Source organism: Phasianus colchicus, chromosome Z (assembly GCF_987193195.1).
Source record: "Phasianus colchicus chromosome Z, bPhaCol1.hap1.1, whole genome shotgun sequence".
Lineage (NCBI taxonomy): Eukaryota > Metazoa > Chordata > Aves > Galliformes > Phasianidae > Phasianus > Phasianus colchicus.
In genome coordinates this window covers 80523305-80547700 of record NC_143476.1, presented here as the reverse complement: position 1 = coordinate 80547700, position 24396 = coordinate 80523305, and the positions used below count along the sequence as shown (strand labels likewise).

General features: G+C 35.6%; 1 protein-coding gene across 3 annotated transcripts in view; it reads left to right on the top strand.

Annotated features, from left to right (window-relative positions):
- Window positions 1-24396, top strand: part of NIPBL (NIPBL cohesin loading factor) — a 147818-nt gene that overhangs the window by 101579 nt on the left and 21843 nt on the right. For all 3 annotated transcript variants that reach the window (XM_090131804.1, XM_090131803.1, XM_090131802.1), the window contains 17 exons: window positions 5712-5894; window positions 7239-7436; window positions 7618-7689; window positions 7796-7885; window positions 9050-9153; window positions 10617-10703; window positions 12188-12419; window positions 13034-13185; window positions 13602-13682; window positions 14588-14688; window positions 16456-16594; window positions 16810-16892; window positions 17564-17696; window positions 21823-21966; window positions 23606-23695; window positions 23943-24157; window positions 24272-24374. In XM_090131804.1, coding sequence (XP_089987930.1) covers window positions 5712-5894; window positions 7239-7436; window positions 7618-7689; window positions 7796-7885; window positions 9050-9153; window positions 10617-10703; window positions 12188-12419; window positions 13034-13185; window positions 13602-13682; window positions 14588-14688; window positions 16456-16594; window positions 16810-16892; window positions 17564-17696; window positions 21823-21966; window positions 23606-23695; window positions 23943-24157; window positions 24272-24374 — 2207 coding nt within the window. The remainder of the gene's footprint in view (window positions 1-5711; window positions 5895-7238; window positions 7437-7617; window positions 7690-7795; window positions 7886-9049; window positions 9154-10616; window positions 10704-12187; window positions 12420-13033; window positions 13186-13601; window positions 13683-14587; window positions 14689-16455; window positions 16595-16809; window positions 16893-17563; window positions 17697-21822; window positions 21967-23605; window positions 23696-23942; window positions 24158-24271; window positions 24375-24396) is intronic.

Sequence of the window (24396 nt, the reverse complement as noted above, 5' to 3'; positions counted from 1 at the left end):
TTCTCAGAGTGTCCTGTATTTTTATAAAATCATTCTTGAATATCTGCTGCTTTTCTGTGGGCAGTGATGACTTCCACAGCATTATAGAATTACTCACTGGCTTTGTCCAGATTCTTGTCTGTCCAGCCTTTATGGGTTCCTTTTCTCAAAGCCAGAGCTGAGTACTGGAGACTCGGTCTCTTTTTATAAGCCAAACTACTGGAACTTTCACCTTGTGCCAGTACTAGGACTGATGAAGAAAAATTATTTTGAAAGATGTGTTCAAGCAGATTGTATGGAATGGTAAAGGACGTACTTTTCTCTCCCACTAAATCCATTGCTGTAGAGATTCATATGGGCACAGGACTAGGATCCCCAAGGATTTAGCATGCTGTGGAACACTTCTTTAGGTGTTCTTTAAAGAAAATGTTCTTAATGTTCTTTAAGGAAAATAACTGTTCAAAGCATATTTTTAATTTGTGCACTGATATTTGGAATTTTACAGCTTTAACAAGTAAGCTGTTCGTTACATACATACGGTTATTTAACCCTCTGCACTGTAGTTCCTGACTGCTGAAGTATAGTAGTACTGAAGTATTTTAAAAAGACATTTATTTTCCAAACATCTTTTTATAGCAGGGGTGGGTATTCACATCTCTTCTTTCTAATTTGGATGTCCCACTAGCAGCATCTCACCACCTGCTGGCAGCCAGCCAATCGCTGAGCAGAAGCCTGCCACCAGCCAGCTTCCCACAGCTTTATGGGCTTTTGCATGATGTCACATGATGTGGAACTACCCCCTTGCTCAGTTCAGGGCCCCTGGCCTTCACTCCATCCCTGCTGATGCTCAGTAAAGGCTGCAGCTCTTCTCATCTGAATGGCCTAAGTCACATCTCTCGGTAGCATCCAAAACATCGGTGTGATATTAACACTGCCTCACAAATCAGGACAGTGTTTTCATTTGTAATGTCAAAAAGAAAGTGTATGACAAGTTGTCAGGACAAGTTTCTGAATGTGGAGAGTGACTAAATTTAAACTTTTGAACACTGAGAAATGCAAACTTAAGATAAATATCTCCACCATAAACAAGCAGTCCTTTACTGTCTTCCACCTTTCTGTGGTTTTACACTTTAATGTTAATGTTTGGAAAGATTACTTTTTAAAATACTGGGTACATTCTAAGATTGAAAATACAAAATTTGATTAATTTCATTAAATTTTCCTTCTTAAAAAATATATTAGCACATCAGACTTGGAAAGACATATATATATATATATGGGAAGCCAGCTTATGCTGAAGATTTCATTATTGTAAACCTTGTTTTCTATGAACCTTGTTTTCAAAATGAACCTTGGGGCAGTTTTTTCTCAAGCGCTTGTATTTGTACTCACAGACTGTTTAGATATCATGAGAACTGAGTTGTAGAATCATGGAATAGTCCAAGTTGGAAGGGACTGACAAGGAGCATTGAACTCAACCACAAACTCACTCAAAATTTAAACCCTATGTCTGAGAGTTGTCCATAGACTTCTTGAGCTCCAGCAGCTCAGTGCCGTGCCTGCTGCCCTGGGCAGGCTGTTCCATGCCCACCGCCCTCTGGTGCAGAGCCTTTCTCCAACCCCCGGCCCTCCCCTGGCACAGCTCCATGCTGTTTCCTCAGGCCATGTCGCTGTCACACAGAGCAGAGCTCAGCGCTGCCCTCCGCTCCCTGTGAGGAGCTGCGGCTGCCATTAGGCCTCCCCTCAGCTCCTCTGCTCTGGGCCCAATAAACTGGAAGTCCTCTTCCGCTCCTCATGCATCTTGCTCTCCAGATTCTTCAACATCATTGTAGCCCACCTTTCAACACACGCTAAGTTTTATGTCCTCCTTATACTTTAGCCAAATAAGAAAGTAATAATGCATTACAACTAATAGGGGAAGTTTCTGAGGTCTTCAGAATGTGATTGGAGATACTAGTTACCATTCAAGCAGGTTTGCATACTTTGGTATCATTATTGTCATTTTAAATAGTATCAAGAAAATAGGTTTACCTAAATTGTTTCTGGCAGAATATGGCTTGCTGTGGAACTCCATAGCAAAAACTTTTTTCTCTTTTTGCAGTTTTAGATCATTGTAAAGCAACTAAGAAGTATGACAAAATTTATAAATGGTCAAGCAGACAGTATCTCACCAGCCAGGCCTAGAAATCTACCCAATCTAAATCCTGTTACAATCTCATGCAAAACCACATCCAAGAATCACAATATGAGTAATGTATAGACATGTTCTAAGCCTACTAAATACACAGTTTATTTGTCAAATTTAGTTTAAAGTAGTCCATATTTTCAAAAGGCACTGCAGAGAACAACTGCAAGGACAAGATGATGAGCAGAGAGAGCTTGAATCACAAGCCTTATTATCTCATGAAATTAAGAAAAATAGAAACAATCTGTATCATTTAAGATATGAAATATACTAAATGAAAATTTTTGTGGTTTAACTCAGCAGGCAGCTAGGCACCACACACTCATTCAGTCAGTCCCTTCTCCCAGAGGAGTCACTGAATTCAACTCCTAGCTCCACATGACAACACCCAAAATCTGAACCCTATGTCTGAGAGCATTGTCCAAATGCCCATTGAACTCCAGCAGCTCATGGCTGTGCCCACTGTTCCATGTATGACCAGCCTCTGGTGAAGAACCTTTTCTTAACACCTAACATGACACTTTCCTGATCTAGCTCTGTGCTGTTTATCATGAAGCAACTCTGAGGACTGCTCTGAAAGTAATGCTGCCTATTTTTTAATATTAGCTCATGACATCTGAGTTGGTTATATGGCAGTAGAGGTTGAACCTTCCCACCAGTATCCTATTACATGCTGTTGTGTGTGACAGATGGCAGCAGAGGGGCGGCCTTGCAAAATGATGTCAGACATGGAAGTATGTAGGAAGCAAATGTATGTCAGTGAATTGCTCCATGCAGAAAAAATGACACCCGTTGAAACATTTATGAAGACGAGCCAGGGAATGGTGAGCACAGTGGGTGGTGTGTCTCAGCAGTGGCAACAGCAACAGTGGGTCACCTGTACTGGTACAGATTTATGAGCACAGTATGCAGGCTGTTGTTCATCACTGGTAAAAACACAGAGCTAATAGTGGTGTTCGTGTTGAAAAATAGTGTTGTAGCTGTGATTTTGCTCATTCAAGTACGGTTATTGTGTTCTTCATATCTGTTGCAGTTCCCATGAAGAAAAGGTTGAAGGTATTACTTTCAAAGGAACCTTACATGTATTTAAAGAAAGCTGTTGTTGATTGCTCCTATTGTATTAATTAAGTATTTGCAGACCTTTCAATTATATGTGGCAAAACCACACTTAGAAGAAATGTTTCCAAAATGTGGGAAGTAGATTCTGGATTTATTCATCGTTAGCTAAGACTCTCTGGTTTGTTTTTATCTGCATTATATTTTGTCAAGAATTGCTGGTGAGAGACAAATATCTTCACAGTCAGTAGATATTCAGTAACATCTGAAGGTTCTTGAATATCTTCTGTAAGAAACTTCTGGATTTCAGTGGACAAACAAAAACAGCAGTGCATTCTTCCTTCAGCAATCAATTAGTATGCAAGTCATGAACAGTAGTTGTATAGATTTGGACAAGCATTGAAGAAGAAATGGCTATTTATGTTTGCAGCTCTTTAGGATGAATTGTTTTTACAGCTGTTCTATGATTTACCCTTCAGTTTCACCAATGTGGAGTGAAGGAAAGATCTGGTTACGGTGGTACTTTCTGGTGGTTCTTGTTGTGTTGTTTTGTCTTGTTTTAATGGCTGTAGCAGCTTTGAGAATATGTTTAAGTGGTGTCTGAAGAACACTCATGACTACAGTCTATTTCAAGTACAATATGTATATTGATTGGTTGATGACAGTCGTTGGGGAAACAAAGTTTTTCCTTTGGAGAGGAGAGTTTTTCAGAAAGCTCAGTTTCCTGGATCATTCTTTATTTTTGGATTAACTTTAGTACAGCTACTTTCTCCTTAGCTCTTGGCTGGAGTTGTACAGTACATAAAATCCCTGAATTTTTTCAAAGAGGAATGTGCAGTCCTTTTTCATGTATATCAGAATTGTTGATACATATGCAGCCATGCCCAATGGCATGAGTGAAACTTTTTAGATTTAGTTATTTGCAATCCTCAAGAGCTAAGAAAACTGCATGCAACAGTATTCAAAGAACAGTGTGGAACAGAACGTTTAAAGATGGTTTATAGAGACTTCTACAAGAATTCTATTTGTTCTCTTTTCTGTTATTCCCATCTTAAATAAAGAACACTTAATATATTCTCTTATAAACAAATAAAAGAAGTTTATCCTGTTTCCTAAAGCATCTGTAGCATCTGAATATTAAATAAATATTTGAATGCTTGCGTTTTTGTTCTTTCATTGATATGTAATAAACATGATGACAACCGCCTTATTTTTAAAGATTGTTCCCAGCATAGTATTCTCAAAATCAGTCAGAAAAGCAAGAGTAGATATGCCTAGCAGATAGAAAAGAGTAGCATATGGGTTTGTGGGTTTTACTTATTGTTTTCGGATGTTTTTTTTTTTTTTTTTTTTTTATCTTAAGGGTTTTCTTACTTAAAATGTATCACTTTTCATGTTACCAAGACATTTGTTGTGTACAGTGTAAGCAAAATGAAGAACAAAATCAGTTCTATCAGTTTCTCAAAACAGTAATCATAACCTTAATATTACATTATGAATTTTGAAACTGTGTATGTGTCTTTAGTCTGAGAACTTGTGCCAGAGAATATACAGTGTATTACTGATTTCTTTCTTCTCACAGCAGTCTAGTGATTATTCTGTTTTAAATATACTTTTCCTAGTAGGCTCAGAAAGGCTTAAATGTATATTTGTAGAAAATACTCCTGTTGATGTACGTGGATATAGCTTTTAAACATCTGTATGAATCTGTATGCAGCTTTTGTTCCTTTACTTTTGGCTGTTTTTTGTAAGGCATTTATTTGACCAAATGTTCTATAGTTTTTATGCTCTGTGAATACTTCTACTGATTTCAATATATTTACCCACAGTACATAAAATTGAGCGTATGTGTCAGGGAATCAGGATCTGAGACTCTTTAGTGAATAGTCTGTAGCTTTGGAAATTGTGTCAAAATACATACATGCAAATTTATTTTCTAGAGTTGGGTGGAAGTTGCCTCTCATTAAATGTTGTGTAGCTGTAGACAGTTTTGTATGACCTCCAGATTAGATCTGGCTGGCATCCATTCAACTGGTAGTACATGCAGATGAACTAATCTGTCTGAACCAAATTATGGTAAAGCACAATGAGTCATTCATTTACCTACACTTTCAAAAGAACTTGTTAAATTCAGAGGATAAATAAAAAATAGACTGTTTTGTGGAAACGGAGCAGGAATATCAATTTACAAATGTAATTCACCAACTTGAATTTGTTTTTATTTTCATGTTTAACACAATGGAAATATTTATGCTATTTATTATGTTAATTTTCATTTGCAGTGTGAACAATGTGTAAAGTTCTAGAAAGGCCTGTCAAATACCTCCAGATATATCTAACTTCTAACTGTGGTATTGCTAGTGGATATTCTGTAAGTGGTTTCTGAAAAATAATTGTAGTGTTGGGCACTTTTTTAAAAATATTTTTTTCTTTTTTTCCTTTTTTTTTTAATCTTCGGGTTCAAATTGATTCTTCTTACTTTCATTAATAGGTAGCATAGATCAGTCAGTGTTAAAGGAGTTGCCTCCTGAGCTCCTGGCAGAAATTGAATCCACCATGCCTCTTTGTGAACGTGTGAAAATGAACAAGCGCAAACGTAGCACAGTTAATGAGAAACCAAAATATGCTGAAATCAGTTCTGATGAAGACAATGACAGTGAAGAAGCATTTGAATGTAAGTAGTACATAATTCTGTTCCTATGGCAAAACAAGACTAATACTTTGCTTTCTTAGAAAGATTTCTTTTTAAGTTGGCTAGTCTAAATGAAAACAAGCTTGCTATACAGACAACAGTTTGCCTGAAAATCTTGTTTTTTACTTTACGAAAGAGTAATTATTCCATTTGAATTTGTAACTCAAGATGAAAAGCAGCTAAATTTGTTTCTGTACTTACCTTATGGGAAGCCATGGGTGCAGTATGGTATCACCTCACATTCAATAGTTCTTTATTCATACTACCTGTGACGGGGCTGCTTACTGGCTATATATTGATATGGATAATGTTTTCTTTCCTATGCTCATCAAGAAACTGGAATTGTGGAATTAATTTGTCAGTTCTGTTCCAGTTCTATGTAAATCTTTGGAGACATTCTTCTCAAAAGCAATTTAGTATACAGTCATACATTTTTAAATGTCAGGAGAGTTTGGCAGAAACATGTACAAATGTAAGGGCTGTTCAATACTGTTTCATGAGAACAGTAAACTCTGCTAGTCTAGAGTGTAATGTTTTGAAACCATTTTGATCCTCAGAGCATGGTCTATATCTTTTTGTTAGCCCAGTCACCTGTTACATTAGATAATGGAAAGTTTCATGGAGGAAACTATGGAATATCTTCCTATTACATCTTAGCACCTTTTCTTCTCAAAGTACAAGACTGCCTTCAAAAATAACAGAGAAGTCTCCATTCCCTTTCTCTGAAAATTGTATTTTCACCAAATCTTTGTTTCTGATAAAAACACTCATCCTGATTTCAATGTTTAGTTCTGCTGTGCTTTTTGGTCTTGACTGGAAAGTGGTTATAAAAGCCATAAGTGATAAATACTGACTGTTAAGTCCAGAACTGTTTCTCCTTTCCAGTGAATTATGTGCAATATATATCAAGACAACTTTTTGATTTCTTGGCAAAATAGACTGTAATTGGAATTTCCTCTATTAGGTGGGCAAAAAGAACAATGAGTTGCTCTTTATAATAGCTACAATTATGTAACTGAATAATTTTTTTAAGAAGAGAGAATGAAAGTTACTTTGTTTCATTCTCCTTTGTTTAAAAGGGCAGGTGTCCTTTACATTCATACTTTTAAGTATTTGCTGGTACCTTTGATGATTTCAGGCATGTTTTTCATGTAATTCAAAATGAATTGTTACGTTAGTGCCATAACAGAATTTTATATAATGGTTTGGAGTGTTCACTTGTTTTATGGAACAGTTACATGGTTATGTTTCATTTGTAAACCTATAGTTTTGAAATATTAAAACTGGATGTTTTATACTTAGAATGAAAATGCATTTCATTTCTAGCTTCTCGAAAAAGACATAAAAAAGATAGAGATGAAGCTTGGGAGTACGAAGAACATGACAGAAGAAGTTCTGGTGACCACAGGAGAAGTGGTCATTATCATGAAGGAAGAAGGACTTCTGGTAGTGGCCGTTACCGTAATCGCAGTCCTGATGACTCTGATATGGATGATTATTCTCCTCCTCCTAGCCTCAGTGAGGGTAACTCATCATTATAAAAAATTCATTTTCTTTCATAATACAAGTGCATTTTTAAAGGACAAGTTGAACATAATGAAATAAACATTTTTACATGTACTGTTTAATACAAACATAAGAAATATAACTATTCCTTTATTTCATTTTGACAAACTGTTAGCTTCATTCTTTGCTCTCTTATTAGTGGCAAGAAAAATGAAGAAAAAAGAAAAACAAAAGAAGAGGAGAGCTTACGAACCTAAGCTAACACCTGAAGGTAATTTTCAGATTTATTTTCTTCTGTTTTTATTTTCCGCATTGCATGTAAAATATTTATTTATTTATTTATTTATTTATTTATTTATTTATTTATTTCCCACCAGAAATGATGGATTCTTCAACCTTCAAAAGATTTATTGCTTCAATAGAGAACATTTTGGAAAATCTGGAAGACATGGACTTTACAACCTTGGGTAATATGTCAGAAATTTTCAAAATGCTTCCCTCCTAGTTAGAAACACAAGAAATGACAAACAAATTGCATTTCTAGTATTTTCTGGCTTTCTTCTTTCTAATTTAATTTCCTCTGATATATGCTAGAATAAATAGTGTTCATGTGGCTTTCACCTTGTGTGGGTAGCTTTACCTTTCCAATTTCACTTGCCATTGGAGGGAGATCTTCCTTCCTTTCCCTGCAGAATCCTAAAGATTTATAAATCATAATGAGACAAATAATAGTCTATTGGAGTGTATCTGCTGGTTCATTATTCTTCTCAAGTGTGCAGAGTGCTTAACACTCTGCTTTTTACGATCACAGGATTAGAATGAGGAAAGAGATGCAGTAAACAAATCATTATAGTTTTTAAAGCAATTTTGTCTATACCCCTGGATTTAAAACTATTGTTCTTTCTATGCAAGTAGGTTGTTCCATAACTAATGCCTCCTCTTTATTTCCTTAGAAACAGTAACAGATAAAAAAGAGCTCAGGAGCACTATTTGATAGAGCAAATTCTCAAACATTACAAAACACTATTCATCTGCATAGTCACCACCATTAGCAATGCTATTTTGCCGACCATGGACAAGAACCTGCATGCCACTTTCATAAATAACTTCTTGGCTGTACAGAACATGGCTTGTATTTCATGTTGCAGTCATCACTGCTGAAACACAGCACCCACTGCCTCGTTATACTCACATTCACTGATTGGTCTTCAAAAGTGTTGATGAATGTCAGTGTATGCCATTTTTTCTGTGTATCCTTAGGCATAGTATGCATTTTTCCACCTGTTCTGATTGAAATTTGAGTTTTAGAATTATAACTATGATCATTTGTTTTGACAAATGAGGATAGTACTGCAATAAATACATTGCTATATAAAAAAAAGTAGATGTCTCATGTTAGGCTGTTAAATGAAATTTCAGAGCATGTATTCAGACATATTGAGCAAGCTGTTGTTTTATAAAAACCAAATGTTGTCATCATTAATTGGAACTGTTAGATGCTACCTATTTGTGAAGCAGTTCTTTAACAGGTTTTCTTGCTTCTGCTTTTTCACACTACCAGTCAGTACTGTATTCTTTGAAGTGTTATTAAAAATATGACTGTTTACTTTTATTTTTTTTTTTTTCCCAAGGTGATGATGATGAGATTCCACAGGAATTGCTTCTGGGAAAACATCAACTTAATGAGTTGGGTAGTGAATCTGCCAAAATAAAGGCAATGGGTATTATGGACAAGGTACATCTTCATAGTCTTTACCTCTTTCTGAACATTTAATTTCATCACACCTGCAAAAAATATGTTCACTGTAATGACATTTCAATCCCTTCAATTGTGCATGTGTCTTCCAGCAAACAGTAATGCTTACACTGAACTTAACTGAAGTACTTAAATAGTTCCCGCATGTCAACTGCTAATTTCTTTGATGCTGAAATATTTTTGTGTCTGTGACAACTAAGCACCATGTACTAATATGTAACGTGCGCCTGAGCAGAAAATGTAAATTAATTTATTTTCACAAAAGCACATTGACCTATTGTCTGCTCCTTGCAGCTAGTTTTGAGCAAACACAGTGAAATAGAACATTCACTCTTTCTAATATAAGCTGTCAGTACGTTGTGAATATGCAGATGTCCATCATATTGAATTACCTACTTCTTCTCATGTCTCCAGAAAAGCCTCTCAAACTTAAAATATTTAATGTCTCTGGTGACAAGATTCAGTTTCCATGTTGGATTGTTTGCTATACCCTTCCTGTCTTCAAAAGAATGTTCTGTGATGGTGTGTTGGTATGGCACTTCTAGAAGCAATTTTCTCACTGTCCTTATGTAAAACTCTTGGTTTTGGGCAGTCTTACGTTATGCTCTTAGTCTGCATGCTCTTGATCACCTTCTGTGTTTATGATGTGTCTGTAAAGTGACAAGCGCAAGTCACTGAAAGGTCTTCCTTAAACCAAGACTCAGATGTACTTCTTTGCCTTTTCTTCAGTCCTCCATACCTTCATCTGTAGAATGCTTTCACTCTGAGCATTTTGTCTACCTCATAGTTCTCACCCTTAACCTCTGCTACATTTTTTTTTTTAATACACATGTGCATACATGTATGTGTAAAATCAGAATTCTGTTACTTCTGGAAAGGAGCACCAGTATTATCTGGATGAGTGAAAGAGATTTTTCTGGAGTTATTGTATTTTTATCTGTACATTCTACAGTTTATTTAATTCTGTAGGATATCAGTAAGAGAATTTGTGTTATGTTTTTCAGCATGCTAATTTTTCAAAGCTATTAAAATTAGTAAGAAATTTATTTCTGCTTTTCTGCAAGGTCTGGATTCTCTCCTAATAAATCTGTACTCGGTTAGCTAAAAAATGTTCATACTTGGAACTGTTGAAATTCATTTTCTAGAAACAAGATTGTAAAACTATACAATGTTTGTAGCAGGTATGCAGTTTTAAATCTGTTCATACAGATTTTCCTGGTTGAAAAAAACAAGTTAGATTGTAGTCTAAAAATATACCTCAATGCTTTAATTTTATTATCCAAATTCTCAGTTGTGCTCAAGTCAAAATTTAATCATTATTGTGATAGTGCTTGCAGTTTAAATTTCGTGCTAGTATTACATAGTAAGTTCTTCTGTGGACCTTTTCTCAGCAATTTGGTATGTTCCTACGGCTGCTTGATATGTTTGCTTTCTTGTTATAGCTCTCAACAGACAAAATAGTAAAGGTCCTGAATATTTTGGAGAAGAATATCCAAGATGGATCAAAGCTTTCTACGTTACTTAACCACGTGAGTTTCAAATTGCATCATTTCACACCACTCTTCAGAACCAGATTTTCTTCACTTGGGTTCCATTTATTTGATAACTTCAAATACCTGGGGTTTGTTTATGTGTGTGTTTGAATGCTTGAATGGGATTTTTGATTTTAGGTATTCGTGATTAACAGATTGTCAAATTTTATGATTTGAAGTAAAATTTAGTTGATGATATTCTTTCAATACTAGTAGTTTTACTGTGGTTCTATTAACAAACAGATGTGTTGAGAGCAATTGAGTTGTCTTTTGACTTAATTTTAAGTACTAAAGTTTCTGTCTGAAGTGTTTCTGGTAATTAGTATAACTTGCACAAGTGGAAATTTCTTTGTTAGTGGTTCGTAAATCTTCCTTAACACAGTGGAGGAAAGTACAGCAATATTTAGAATGTATTTTCCCCCTAAGCATTAAAAACTAAGTATGTATTTTAAATCATAGAACCATAGAACATCTAGAGCTGGAAGGGCCCATCTATTTTAATTAAAAAAAAAAATTAAAAAAAACTTCCTTCAAGCAGTACATGGCTTAAAACTATTCCATGTGAGAAGTTTAAAGGGATCTCCTCATTTGTGGTTCTTTTCTTTAAATACTTATAACATATACATAATGCAATACTTCAAGATTCTCTTACCTCAAAGGGAGAGAACTGATGCGATTAGAAACTGTTTCACCAATCCCTTATTTTTACAAGGAAAGCCAATGTTGAACTATGCTGTTATAGAGGCAGGGAAGATTCAGCTGTAGTTCATATGGCTGTGTATGTAGCAGACATACTATTAGAAATTCTCTCTGATTTTCCTATTGATAATGTGATAAACACTATTTCAGTAATGCTTGTAGTTTGTAACTACCCTGTTGTTCGTTTGGTCCTATAGTCTGTACAGAAACCAAAGTACAAGAATTCTGTACCCAGTGCTAAAACTAAATAGGTATGTTTGATGAGATGTATGTTAAACCCATTGATAAAAGATCTTGATAACCGTTGAGCCGATCTCTGAAGAAAGTCTCATTCTTACCAGTTTTCTGTGAATCAGTAGTCTTGCTGTGTGACAGTTCCCTCTAGTGGTAAAAAAACAGATTTGTCAGAGCAGGAAGCTCTGTGTGTAGTCTGTGAAGTAAAACTGAATGAATTGTTTTTGCTTTAAGGCACATCAGTCTTAAGCAGAGAATACAGCAGTATTCCTTCAAAGAACTTCCCTATGATATACAGGAAACTTCTTTGTATTTTACCAGAACAATATGGTGGGTTAATTGTAGAATTCTAACTTAGGAAGAAGTATGATTGAAAACATGTTGCTACTAAAACAAATTATAGTTGATTTATAAAACAATTTTTTTTTGTATCACAGAGGAATGTGCTTGTATGAAAGTATATTAAAATGGCAATTTTACCCTTACCAAGTACTGTATAGCAATTCAACTTTTTCTTCACACTGAACTGTTTTTCTTGTATACTGCAGAACAATGACACTGAAGATGAGGAGAGATTATGGAGAGATCTTATAATGGAGAGAGTAACAAAATCTGCAGATGCTTGTCTTACTGCTATCAATATTATGACATCACCAAATATGCCTAAAGCTGTTTATATTGAGGACGTAATAGAGAGAGTTATTCAGTACACAAAATTTCATTTGCAGAACACTCTCTATCCTCAGTATGACCCTGTGTATAGAGTGGATCCTCTTGGTGGTTAGTATGATAAAAGATTTTTAGAAACATTTTCATATTATTCTTGCTTTGCTTTTTTTTTTTTTTTCCTATCTACTGTGTGATGATTACAATGATACAATTCCCTGAAGATTTTTATATGCAACTCCTCTATTGATAGTTCTTTCATGTGACATAGTTGTATTGGCACTCAAGTTTATTGTAATAACTATAGTGTTGGTATCACCCCTTAGACAAAAGTGTTGAGAAATTAGTCCAAAGTTTGTCTTTTGCAAATTGTTTCTGTGTGGATGAATAAGTCACTTTCTAGTCATAATCTTGATAGAATGATTTAATTTAATGAAAATTAAGTAATAAAAATTAAAACATTTTGTTGTCATATACATATTCTCAGATGTGGAGATCCAACATCAAGAACTGTTTTAAAAATCTTGGATCCATAATTCAGAACTATTATGAAAATTGAATATCATTTGAAATTCCAACTGCTGCTGCTAAATATTCTTTTTCCTGCAAATAATTTCATTCACAAAGCTGTTTGGGCAACTTTGTTTCTTGAGGAAAAAGTCATCCTTATAATATTTGACACATCTAAAACACTGAAAAATTAATGAAAATATTTCTGATTTTTTTAGGTGGTCTTTTAAGTTCAAAAGCAAAACGTGCCAAGTGTTCCACCCACAAGCAAAGAGTTATAGTGATGTTGTATAACAAAGTTTGTGATATTGTCAGCAGTTTATCAGAGTTGCTAGAGATACAACTTCTTACTGATACAACCATTCTTCAGGTAAATTTTATCAGAAGAGTGTCTGTTGTGGGAGTTTTGTTGCTGTTGTTTTTTAGTTTATTTTTTGTTGTTTTTTTTTTCTTAGAGAGACTGAAGTATAGCTATGTAAGTGACATGAAATATGAAATAATGTTTTAATTAATTGATAATATTAAACTGAATGATCTTTTGTGTAGTATGATACCTTCTTGCTCTGTTCTGCAGAAAAAAAGAATATTTAATGTTCACATTTTTATTGGCTTTTATTGAAAAAAAAATTATATGAAAAGCTTAACATGACTGTGTTCTGTTTGCAATTATAAAGTAATATTTGTTGTTGAATCCCTTATCTGCTGAATGAATAAGTTGCTTGTAAAATTGCATGAAGATCAGTTTCCTAGCCAAATACACTTATAACAATTTATTTCCATTGATAGGTATCATCTATGGGGATAACACCTTTCTTTGTAGAAAATGTCAGTGAACTACAGCTATGTGCCATCAAATTAGTGACTGCAGTAAGTAATTTTTTATTTGCTGTTTCATGTCCCTGTACATCTAGCAGTTGTTAGGACATTTACATCATCTGTATTTTTGCTGGTTTAGAAGTAGAGCTTCAAACTGATTTTATTTTTTCAGTTTTAGCTGCTGAGCTGCTGCTATTTGCAGAGTAGCTACTTCTTTGTTAATTATGGTTATGTGATTAAAAGTGTAAACACAAACCCCAATGTCTTTCTTGTCCTCTCTTCCTAAGAAATTGTAGCAATAAGATATTTCTCATTTCCTTTGTTAAGAATTGAATTTGTGCAGTGAAATAAGCTAGATAACAGGATAGGTTTTTAATTCCATATTCCTTGGAAGAGATGGACGCATGAAAAATTCTTAGAACAAATAAAATATTATTTCAGGAAAAATGCAGTGCAACATATATATATTTGTTGAAGTAGGAGTATCCTATCTTTGTAAGGATCACATTCACCTGAATTTTTAAATAGAATTCTGAATGAATGAAAGGAGAGCAAACTCAGCAATCTTGACCATAAATAGAAAGAATATCTAATATTGGGCAAATATTAAAAACTAAGATACAAAGTAAAAGTGGTTTGTCAAATATGTTCTAAAATTGTGTATGTGTTCATGTTAATATATGCAGCCGTGAGCTTCTGTTGGGATCTGAAAGCTTTTTATTACACTGTCTTAAAGCATATGGTACTTTTAAGAGCAGTTATTAGACATTCATGTCTTTGGATGATTTTAAAAATCTTTATTTGAAAAAGATTTATATTTTACAAAGACATGCTTGGTTTGAAATGATAAAGAAATGCCTTACAAACACGGTATGCATTCAAATTCATTTGAAGTGGACATTAGTATGTATTTTATGTAACAATAATATTCTAACAATGCTGTAACTGTCAAATAGGTCTTCTCCAGATATGAAAAACATAGACAACTAATACTAGAAGAAATTTTCACTTCCCTTGCAAGACTACCAACTAGCAAGAGGAGTTTGAGAAACTTCAGGTAATTTCTGACATAGATGGAAACATTTACAGTTTTGTATATGCATGATTTTATGCTTCAGAATTAACATTTCTTAAAAAATCTGCAACTTCACAAGCTACAGTTTCTTTGAAACTGATATTTCAAAATCGCTACAAAGAGAGCACAGTTTCCTGACTAATCTGTCATGTGATAGTCACTGTTTCTTGTGCCATTGTACTTACGCTTGGATACAGAAATAATTGAAATATTTGTTATTCTTCTCACTAAAGATGTAAACAAGTGCAATATTGGTGTGTTCAAGGGGGATTTTGATTCAAAAATATTTGATCTTATTTATATGGAAGTATTTAATTTCTTAATTGCTAGAACTTAATAGGAGAATGTTGGGTGAACTTTTTCGAGGTCAAACTCAGAGCAGTCTTACCAGGATTTCAAACTGATACTGCTTTGAATGAATTTCATTTAGAAAATGAAATTCAGTTCACTTCAACTGGATCTTCTAAATAATATGTTCACGTTCAATCTGAACAGAATTTCAGTTTAAACTGATGGATACTTTAAATCATTTTAAAATATTTGCTGTTTGGATTGACATTCATCTTTCTTGTTTGCCTACCAGACCAATAATTAGAAAAATAACATATTACCTATCTATCTTACTTGCATACATCTTTCCTCTGGAGACAAGTTGTCCATGAAGTAGGTTGGCTGATCCAGGATAGATTAGCAGGAACAATCAGGAAAACCAAATGCAGTGAAACTTTGAGGTTCATTTGAGTAACTCTAATGTGAGTCAGTGCCTAGTATTTCATGTTGTGTTTGTTATAGTCATCAAAGATATCTATTAAATGCTCAGTAAGAATGGAACCATAACTGGTTGATAGCTTGTTCAACTGGGATCCTTGCCAGAAGGAAGTCATCATCTCCAGTGACTATGCTATCTGTAGAACTTTAGCAGTATCCATTAAAGAGCATTTCCGATCTGTGGTTAAAGTCATGAAGGGAACAGATTATGAAAAATTTCGTATGAAAAGATCTTTTCTCTATATGTACTCAAAAATAACTTAATGAAGAATAACTGCAGTTTGTTTTGTGCTCAGTTATTATTTTGATAATTTGGAAAGAATGATGTCAGAGTATAACCATTTCATATTGCTTATAAGTGTTGATGTATGGGTAGATGAGCAGTATAACATTTGTCAGGTTAAATCACTTGTAAGGGGAGAAATGTGAGGTGGATTGTATTCATGTTGGTCATACAAACATACAGACACTACTGAATTTTTAAGTCTATAGTTATGCTATCTGAGAGTAAGTACCATGGTTGTAACTCTTGTAGAAGTCAATCTAGTCCATAGTCACTATTTTCTCCTGCACATTCTACTTATATTAAATAATACAGAAGTAGTGAATTAGGGCTATAGTCTGATGTGTTGTTTTTTTTTTTTAATACTTTATTGGAAATTGATATTCTTGTGTATTATACACAATAAACCTATTAGAAAGTAGAATCGTAGGTGTTTGATTTCATACATATTTCTGCAGATTTCTGGTTACTGAACTTCACGGATATTCTGATAGTCATTTGTGGTCGTCTCTCCACTTGAGAGTAGTGCTAGACCCAATCTTTCACTTCTTAAGAGACAAGCAAGTGACTAGTTAAATTTCTAGTATACAGATTTTGATAGGTAGTGAAAAATTTTAGAAATCTTAAAATTGTTTATGAACAAAAAATAATAGTTTTGTTTTGTTTTAGTGTTAATGCTTTGTTTTTTGTATTAACAGGTTGAATAGCAGTGACACAGATGGAGAGCCTATGTATATTCAGATGGTAACAGCACTAGTTCTGCAACTTATTCAATGTGTTGTGCACTTACCATCAGCAGAAAAAGATTCTAATTCGGAAGAGGAATTGAACAAAAAAGTAAGAAAGTTATTTTCAGCGAACTCTGTAATTTTATTTGGTGCAGGAATAATTGTGTGCTTATGGATATTGTATTCTGTGATGATGGTCCAGTAACTAGGCAGTGTAATTTTGTCTGCAGTAATAATTTGGTAGATGAAAGATGCTCACCTGAGAATAATGTTCATGTTTCTGTCTATGCTAAAGTGCTAGATTAATAAGTTTCTTATTTTTAGGTGGATCAAGATGTGCTTATTACTAACTCATATGAAACAGCCATGAGAACAGCACAAAATTTCCTTTCTATTTTTCTTAAGAAGTAAGTACTGTTACATTCTTTAGTATATTGATGAAACCAACTCTGAATGAAATCTTGCACCTTGAGATAAACCTAATTACTTAGTAATGCTAAATTCCTACTAGTGAAGTTATTTACAACTTTATAAATCCTTAGAAATTTTCCTCTCTAGACAAAACTTCTTATAGCATAGAAACCCTGCAGAGAGTTCTTCATATGTTTAAGAATCTGTCAGATATTATGTAGGATCTCTATCAGCAGACTGTTACTCATCTGAAGCACAAAAGTGAATAAATACAAGTGGTGAAACCAGATGTAGAAAACCTAAAATCTTTTTTACTTACAGAATCTCAGAATTGTAAATTCTGGAGGAGATCATTGGAGATCATCCTGTCCAATCACCCTCCTAAGGAATGTTCTCTAGAGTAGGTTGATAGGAAAGTGTCCAGGCAGGTTTTGAAAACCTCCAGAGAAGACTTTAAACTTCTCTGGGCAGCTTCTTCTTATTTATCCTTGACTTCTAAAATTAGTCTGTAATTGTGCTAATATTCCAGTGTTGTTTTTTTTTTTTCCTTTTAGAAACATATTAAACTTCTTTTTCTAGTTAATGATAGGATTACTCATGTTTACATCAGGAGAAAAGCTAAAATGATTCTAAAATTTGCTTACATAATGCATTTTTTTAAAAAAAGATGTGGTAGTAAACAAGGAGAAGAAGATTACAGGCCTCTGTTTGAGAACTTCATTCAAGATCTTCTTTCCACTGTCAACAAACCGGAATGGCCAGCTGCAGAGTTGCTGCTTAGCTTACTAGGAAGGTTATTGGTAAGTTGCTTTTGACTATAATATGTAGATACAGGACTATTTACTTCAGCTCCAGTTATTTACAGGAATGCTTTCTGATAGTCAATGCATATGCAACATACAAGGATTTTCTTTTGTTGCTACAGATAATAAAATTTAGGTCAGAAAATCATTGATACACAACTTGGGGAAGTGTCATAGTCTTACTGTTGCTCATGGTATCATAGAATTACCAAGGCTGGAAAAGACCTCCAAGGTCATCCAGTCCAACTGTCTACCTATGACTGGTATTTCCCAGTAAACATACCCCTCAGTATATCTAAACATTTCTTGAACAACTCCAGGCACAGTGACTCCACCTGACCACTTTCTTGAAAAAGTAGCATTTCCTAATGTCCAAACTCAGCTGCCCCTGGCACAACTTGAGGCTGACCCCCATCCCTGAGCCTCCTCTTCTCCAGATTAAACAATCCCAGCTCCCTCAGCTGCACCTTGTAAGACTTGTGCTCCAGACCCTCACCAGCTTCACTGCCACTCTGTGAACTCATTACAGTGCCTCAGTGTCTTTCTTGTAGTGAGGGGCCCAAAACTGAACACAGTGCTCAAAGTCCACTTCTACTACTCCATAACTTTTTACACATTAAAAAAGACATTCTATAACATCTACATGATAGTGCAGATATTCATTTTGAGTAAAATCAGACTTATGGCTGTAGATATTCACTTTAAACAACTTGATTTTTTGTTTAGCATAGATCATGAAAACTGTTAATTAAGTAGATAATTCTTATACCAATAATAGTACATTTGCTTGTGGAACATGAAATTTTAGAGAATGCATATGTTTTTGCTATTGTGTTTCTACAAAGTTCTTCTTCAGTTTTGTGATATAATTAACATAGTAATTTCACTGAATAATTAGTGTTGAAGGATCTCTGGAAGTCATCAGCTACAATAACCCAGCTCAAGCAGAGGCATCCAAAATACTGTACTCAGTACTTTATTGAAGCGGCTTTCAAAGATTTCCAAGACAGGAGACTCTGGACAACCTGTGCCAGTGCTTCATTGTCCACATAGTACAGAAGCACTTCCTGGTGCTCCTGGTTGGTCAGAAGAAACGTTGTTTTCCGTTTGTGCCCTCTGCCTCTTGTCTTGGCACAAGACAGCATTGAAGGGAGTCTGATTCTGTGTTCTTTGCACCATCCCTTCATGTATTTATGGACATCAGTGTGATGCTCATGAACCTCCTCTTCTCTGCATTGAGTAGCCCCAGCTTTCTCTGCATCTCCTCATAGATGCTGCAGTTCCTTGATCATAGTAGCCCTCTGTTGGACTGAGAATGTCCATGTCTCTCTTGTACAAAGGGCTCAGGACTGGATACAGTATTCCAGGTGCAGCTTTACTAGTGCTGAATAGAGGGGAAGAATTACCCTCTCTTGACCTAGTGGTGATACTTTGCCTAATGCAGCTAGGAATACCCTGAGCCATCCTTAGGAACAAGGGAGCTGACTCCTGTTAAACTCAGTGTCCACCAGGGTTGCTAGTTCCTTTTTTTGCAGAGCTGTTTTCCATCTGGATATCCCCAGCATGTACTGGTGTCTGGGGTTGTTTCTTATCAGCTGCAGGACGTTGCGTTTCTCCTTATTGAAGTCCATGAGATTCTTGTCAGCTCACCTCTCTAGCCTATCCAGGTCCCTCTGAATGGCAGCAGGGCCCTCTGGTGAGTCAGCCATTCCACCCGGTTTCATGTCAGCTGCAGATTTACATGATTGAGTGCACTTTACACAGTTGTCCACGTCATTAATGAAGGACATTTACAGGACTACAAACAGCTGGAGTACTCTGCTCATTACTAGCTTCCAACTTGACTTTTCACCACTGATCACTAGACTCTGGACCTAACCATTCAGCTAGTTTTTAATCCACCTCACTGTTCATCCAGCCCATACTTCAACAGCTTCTCTATGGGAATCTCATGGGGGACAGTGTAAAAGGGTTTACTTTGTCATTGTAAGTCCAGGCAGACAATATCTAGTGGTCCCCTATAATCCACTAGGCTGCTCATTTCTTTATAGAACTTTTTCAGGTCGATAGTGTTATTTCCTTTTGGTGAATCCATGCTGAGTACTTCTGATTATTTTTTTCTCCTTCACATGCCTGGAAACAGTTTCAGAAATTATCTGTTTCATCACTTCCTATGAATCCTAGTGAGGCTGACTGGCCGGTCATTTCCTGGATCATCTCTATTTACTTTGAGTGTGATGAGGCAACAGAACAGAGAGGCTGTGGGTGCCCCCATCCCTGGAGGTGATCAAGGCCAGGTTAGATGGGGCCCTGGACAACCTGATCTAGCGCGTAGCAATCCTGCCACAGTAGAGGGTTTGGAACAAGGTATTGCCTTAGGTCACCTCCAACTCAAACCATTCTGTGATCTTTCCTGCCCTTTTTGAAGGTACAATTGACACTTAATTTCTTCCAGTCTTTGGGCACCTCTCCTAGTTGCCATGAGATTATTGAGAGTGCCCTTGTGATCCTATCTGCCAGCCTCCTCACATGTATCCTATCAAGGCTGATGGATTTGTCCAGTTTTCCCTCATATGATTGTCTACCGCCAAAAATACATCTTGCTTGAGCTTTTTCACCCTGGTCTCTGGGACCAGGGGATCCTGAAGTCCATTCTCACGTGTAAATATTGAGGCAAAGAAGGCACTGAATACTGCAGCTTTTTTGCAGTAAGCAGGTCTCCTGTTTCCTTCAGCAGAGGGCCCACAAAAAGGGTCTTCCTTTTGTCATTGAGTTACTTGTCGTTGATAGCCAGATTCAACTCTAATTCTATCTGTGGCTGTTCATTGTATCTGTACTCCTGCCATGTTACCTGTCTTTACTTCCACTCTACAAGTTTCAGTTTTGTGCTTGATTTTGGCCAGGAGCAATTTTTGTTCTTCCATGCAGGCCTCCTGGCATTCTTGCCTGACATTCTCTTTGTTTGGATGGATCACTTCTGAACTTGGAGAAGGTGATCCTGCTATGTTGTCCTGTTGGTTAACAGAGTGGCTGAAAATCCCCCATGAGGACAGCGCTTATGATCATGAAAAGGATGCTCCTTTGTGTTTGTTGAGGGCCTCATCCATGTGTTCTCTTAGTCACGTGGCCTGTTGCAGAAGCCAACTGTAGTGTCACTTACTCTGTCTTCCCTTTAATCCTGACCTGTAAGGTCAGTAAGCTCCTTGTGCATCCACAGTCAGAGCTCCATGCACTCCAGCTGGTCATTGACAAAGCAAAACCTTTTTCTTCTCTTGTCTGCCTGTCCATCCTAAAGATCCCATGTCCTTCCATTGCTCCAGTCAGGGGAACCATCCTACCTTGTATCTCTGATGCCAGTGAGATCATAGCTCTGAAATGGTGCATGTCTCTAACTCCTTTATTCCCTTACATTAGTGTACAGAGATGTAAGAAGAGTTCCTCAGCATGTTATATTGTTAGAAAGTGTTTGGGAAATTTTTTTATAGTTGCCTTGTATGGCATTTCCTTGCTAGCCTGTGTATGTTGGAGGTGGCCCCACTTACTGCTCATTTGATTGATTTTTGTGATCCTTTCCTTTCACATCACTCCATATCTTTTGTTCAGTAATCCTGTCCATCATTCCTTCACAGTGCTGCTGGCTACCTTCTGCCAGATTTCTGTTGAACTCAGATAATCCTGAAGTTTCCCAAAGAAAAGCCAAAAACAGCTGTGTAACTAGTCACATCTGTTGACTGCTTCTGTCACCTGTGCTAGCAACTGATTTAACTGTTTTTTTTTGGAAAACATGTTATGGTCCCATTCCTAGTACAGTGTAACTTTCATTGTACTTGGTTGAATAATGAAGATGTGTTATGGTGGTTAAGACACTATTGAAAATGATATCTGCTCTGTTGGACATCTAGTTTATTTTATGAAAGTATAATGTGTAAAAAATTGTAACAGTTATCATTTTTAGATAGAGACAATAAAGGGAAAAATTAATACAAAATGAGTTGTGTATTTGTGGTGTGATAGTAAATGACATAATTGAGTATGCAAGTTAGGTATAATTCTTAATGAGGTCACACAGAATACTGAGAAGAATTGCAGCTTCATAAATTATTATTAAATCCTCCTTTCTTAGGTTCACCAGTTCAGTAATAAATCAACAGAAATGGCTTTAAGAGTTGCATCACTTGACTATCTTGGAACTGTAGCTGCAAGACTGAGGAAAGATGCAGTCACTAGCAAAATGGATCAAGGATCTATAGCTAGAATCCTCAAACAGGTATGTGAGAAGTCCCATGCCAGCTGGACTGAGCTGGATTGCTATGTAGCTATTCAAATGTTTGAAATTCATGAAGATTTGTTTAACATAACAACAATAAACAGAAAACTGAAAAGAAAAAGTTCATCCAAAAAAATTGCATGTGGAGAGTCAGTTTTCATTATTGTTCAGGAATCTGAACAAAATGTGTTTGGTTTATAAGAATCACATTTTTTTAGTTCTTATGTCTTTCTTGCATCAGCTCCCTATTGATTAAGTTGTTATTTACAGTAGTAAAACACATTTTACTGTAACAATACAGAGGAAATAATGGAGCTACAGTAGCAGCTGAATTCTATCTTAAGAGGCATTAAAACTATCATAGAATGTCAGGAATTGGAAGGGACCTCAAAAAATCAGTCCAATCTCCCTGCTGGAGCAGGAACACCTAAATCAGGTCACACAGGAGTGTATCCAGGCAGGTTTTGAGTGTCTCCAGAGGAGACCCCACAACCTTCCTGGGCAGCCTGTTATGGTGTTCTGTTACCTTACTATGGAAGAAGTTTTTTCTCATATTGATGTGGAACCTCCTGTGTTCCAGCTTGCACCCACTGCCCCTTCTCCTATCATTGGATGTCACTGAGAAGAGTCTGGCTCCATCTTCCTGACACTCCTCTTTACATATTTATAAACATTAATGAGGTCACCCTTCAGTCTCTTCTTCTCCAGCTAGAGAGACCCAGCTCCCTCAGTCTTTCAAGATATTCCACAGTGACTGATGAATGCTTATGACTGTTTACTGTGGTTTGGACTCTTCAGTTATGTAATTAGATCTTTGGGAAAATCTATTCTCTTTTGATGTTTTTAAATAATAGATACTTTTCTTTGAAATGTATCATTTTGACAAGTTGATTTAGACACTTGTTGGTGCTTTTCATTAGCTTTTCTCCTTATGCATTGATCTTGTGAACTTGTAACTGTGCCTTTTCCCACTTGCTTGTGTTTGCAAGCTATATTATGTATTGCAGTTGTGACAAAATTCTCAGTCTCTGCTTTTCATGGTGAATTTAAGATGCTTTAAGTTGTGAGATTTATTGCTGAAGAAGAAAAATGTTTTCTAACTAAAGAAGTGTAAGAAATTATTCTATTTAGAGTTTTATCATCAATATTGAATATGATTTGTTGCAGGCATTTGGTGTTGTTTTTTATTATCTGTGTTTTCATATTTCTTTTTATTTGACTTTTTGCCCTTTATGCCTTGTTCACCTGAGGTGTCACTGTTCTGTTTCTGTGTTTTATTGTTGGTGATGACTTTTAAAGGTTAAAACTCATGTCAATGTACTCTGTATTATTTCGGTGTTTTTTTTTTTCCTCACTGAGATGGAATCTTAACATGCTATCACAAGATGAGAATTAATTGGATCAGTCAGTCTGTTTTAAAAACAGTCCTATGCTGTTTTTAATCCCTTTTAGACTTTGACTTCACAAAGTTTGATTTAGTTTGGATGCAGTTTACAGGTAATTCCTTAAAAAGCTGTTAATGTTTGGCAATAATCAAAACAATGAACCTCGTGTATTTTATTGATGGATGTGTAAATTGTCAGATAATTATTACCACTGAGTGATATTTTGTGTCATAGCTGACTTTCTCTTCTGACAGGCTTCAGGAGGAGAAGATGATATTCAACAGCTACAAAAGGCTTTATTGGATTATCTGGATGAGAACACTGAAACTGATGCATCATTAGTGGTAAATTTCAGTTTTCCAATGTTGAGTATATATAAAAATAATTTCAATAAAATATCTACTGAATGACTTATGGCTTTCAGTCATGCATATTAGTGCTTCAGTTCAGTTGTTACCCTGACATCTATTGCTGATTGTCTTTTCTAAAATACAGTTGATGCAGTAGACTCACTCAGTGTTATTATGAATCTGTTAACTTTCTTCTTATATATCTGTTGTTTTTGTTTCTATGTGTTCTCTATCTATCCAGTTTTCTCGGAAGTTTTATATAGCTCAGTGGTTTCGGGATACAACTATGGAGACAGAGAAGGCAATTAAATCTCAGAAGGATGAGGATTCATCTGAAGGAACTCATCATGCAAAAGATGTTGAGACCACAGGACAAATCATGCACAGAGCAGAAAGTCGCAAGAAATTTCTTCGCAGCATCATTAAAACTGCTCCATCTCAGTTTAGTACATTAAAGTATGTTTCAGTACTACTTCTTCATTAACCTTTATGTGCATAAATCTTATGCATTTGATGTTCTAAATTATTTTTAATAAGCATGTCCTAATTATCACATTTAATTTGCTGCAGGATTTATTCTGATACCGTGGACTATGAGGATGCATGTTTGATTGTTCGCTACTTGGCCTCTATGAGGCCGTTTGCCCAGAGCTTCGATATTTATTTAACACAGGTAAACTGTGCCAGAAGTCTTA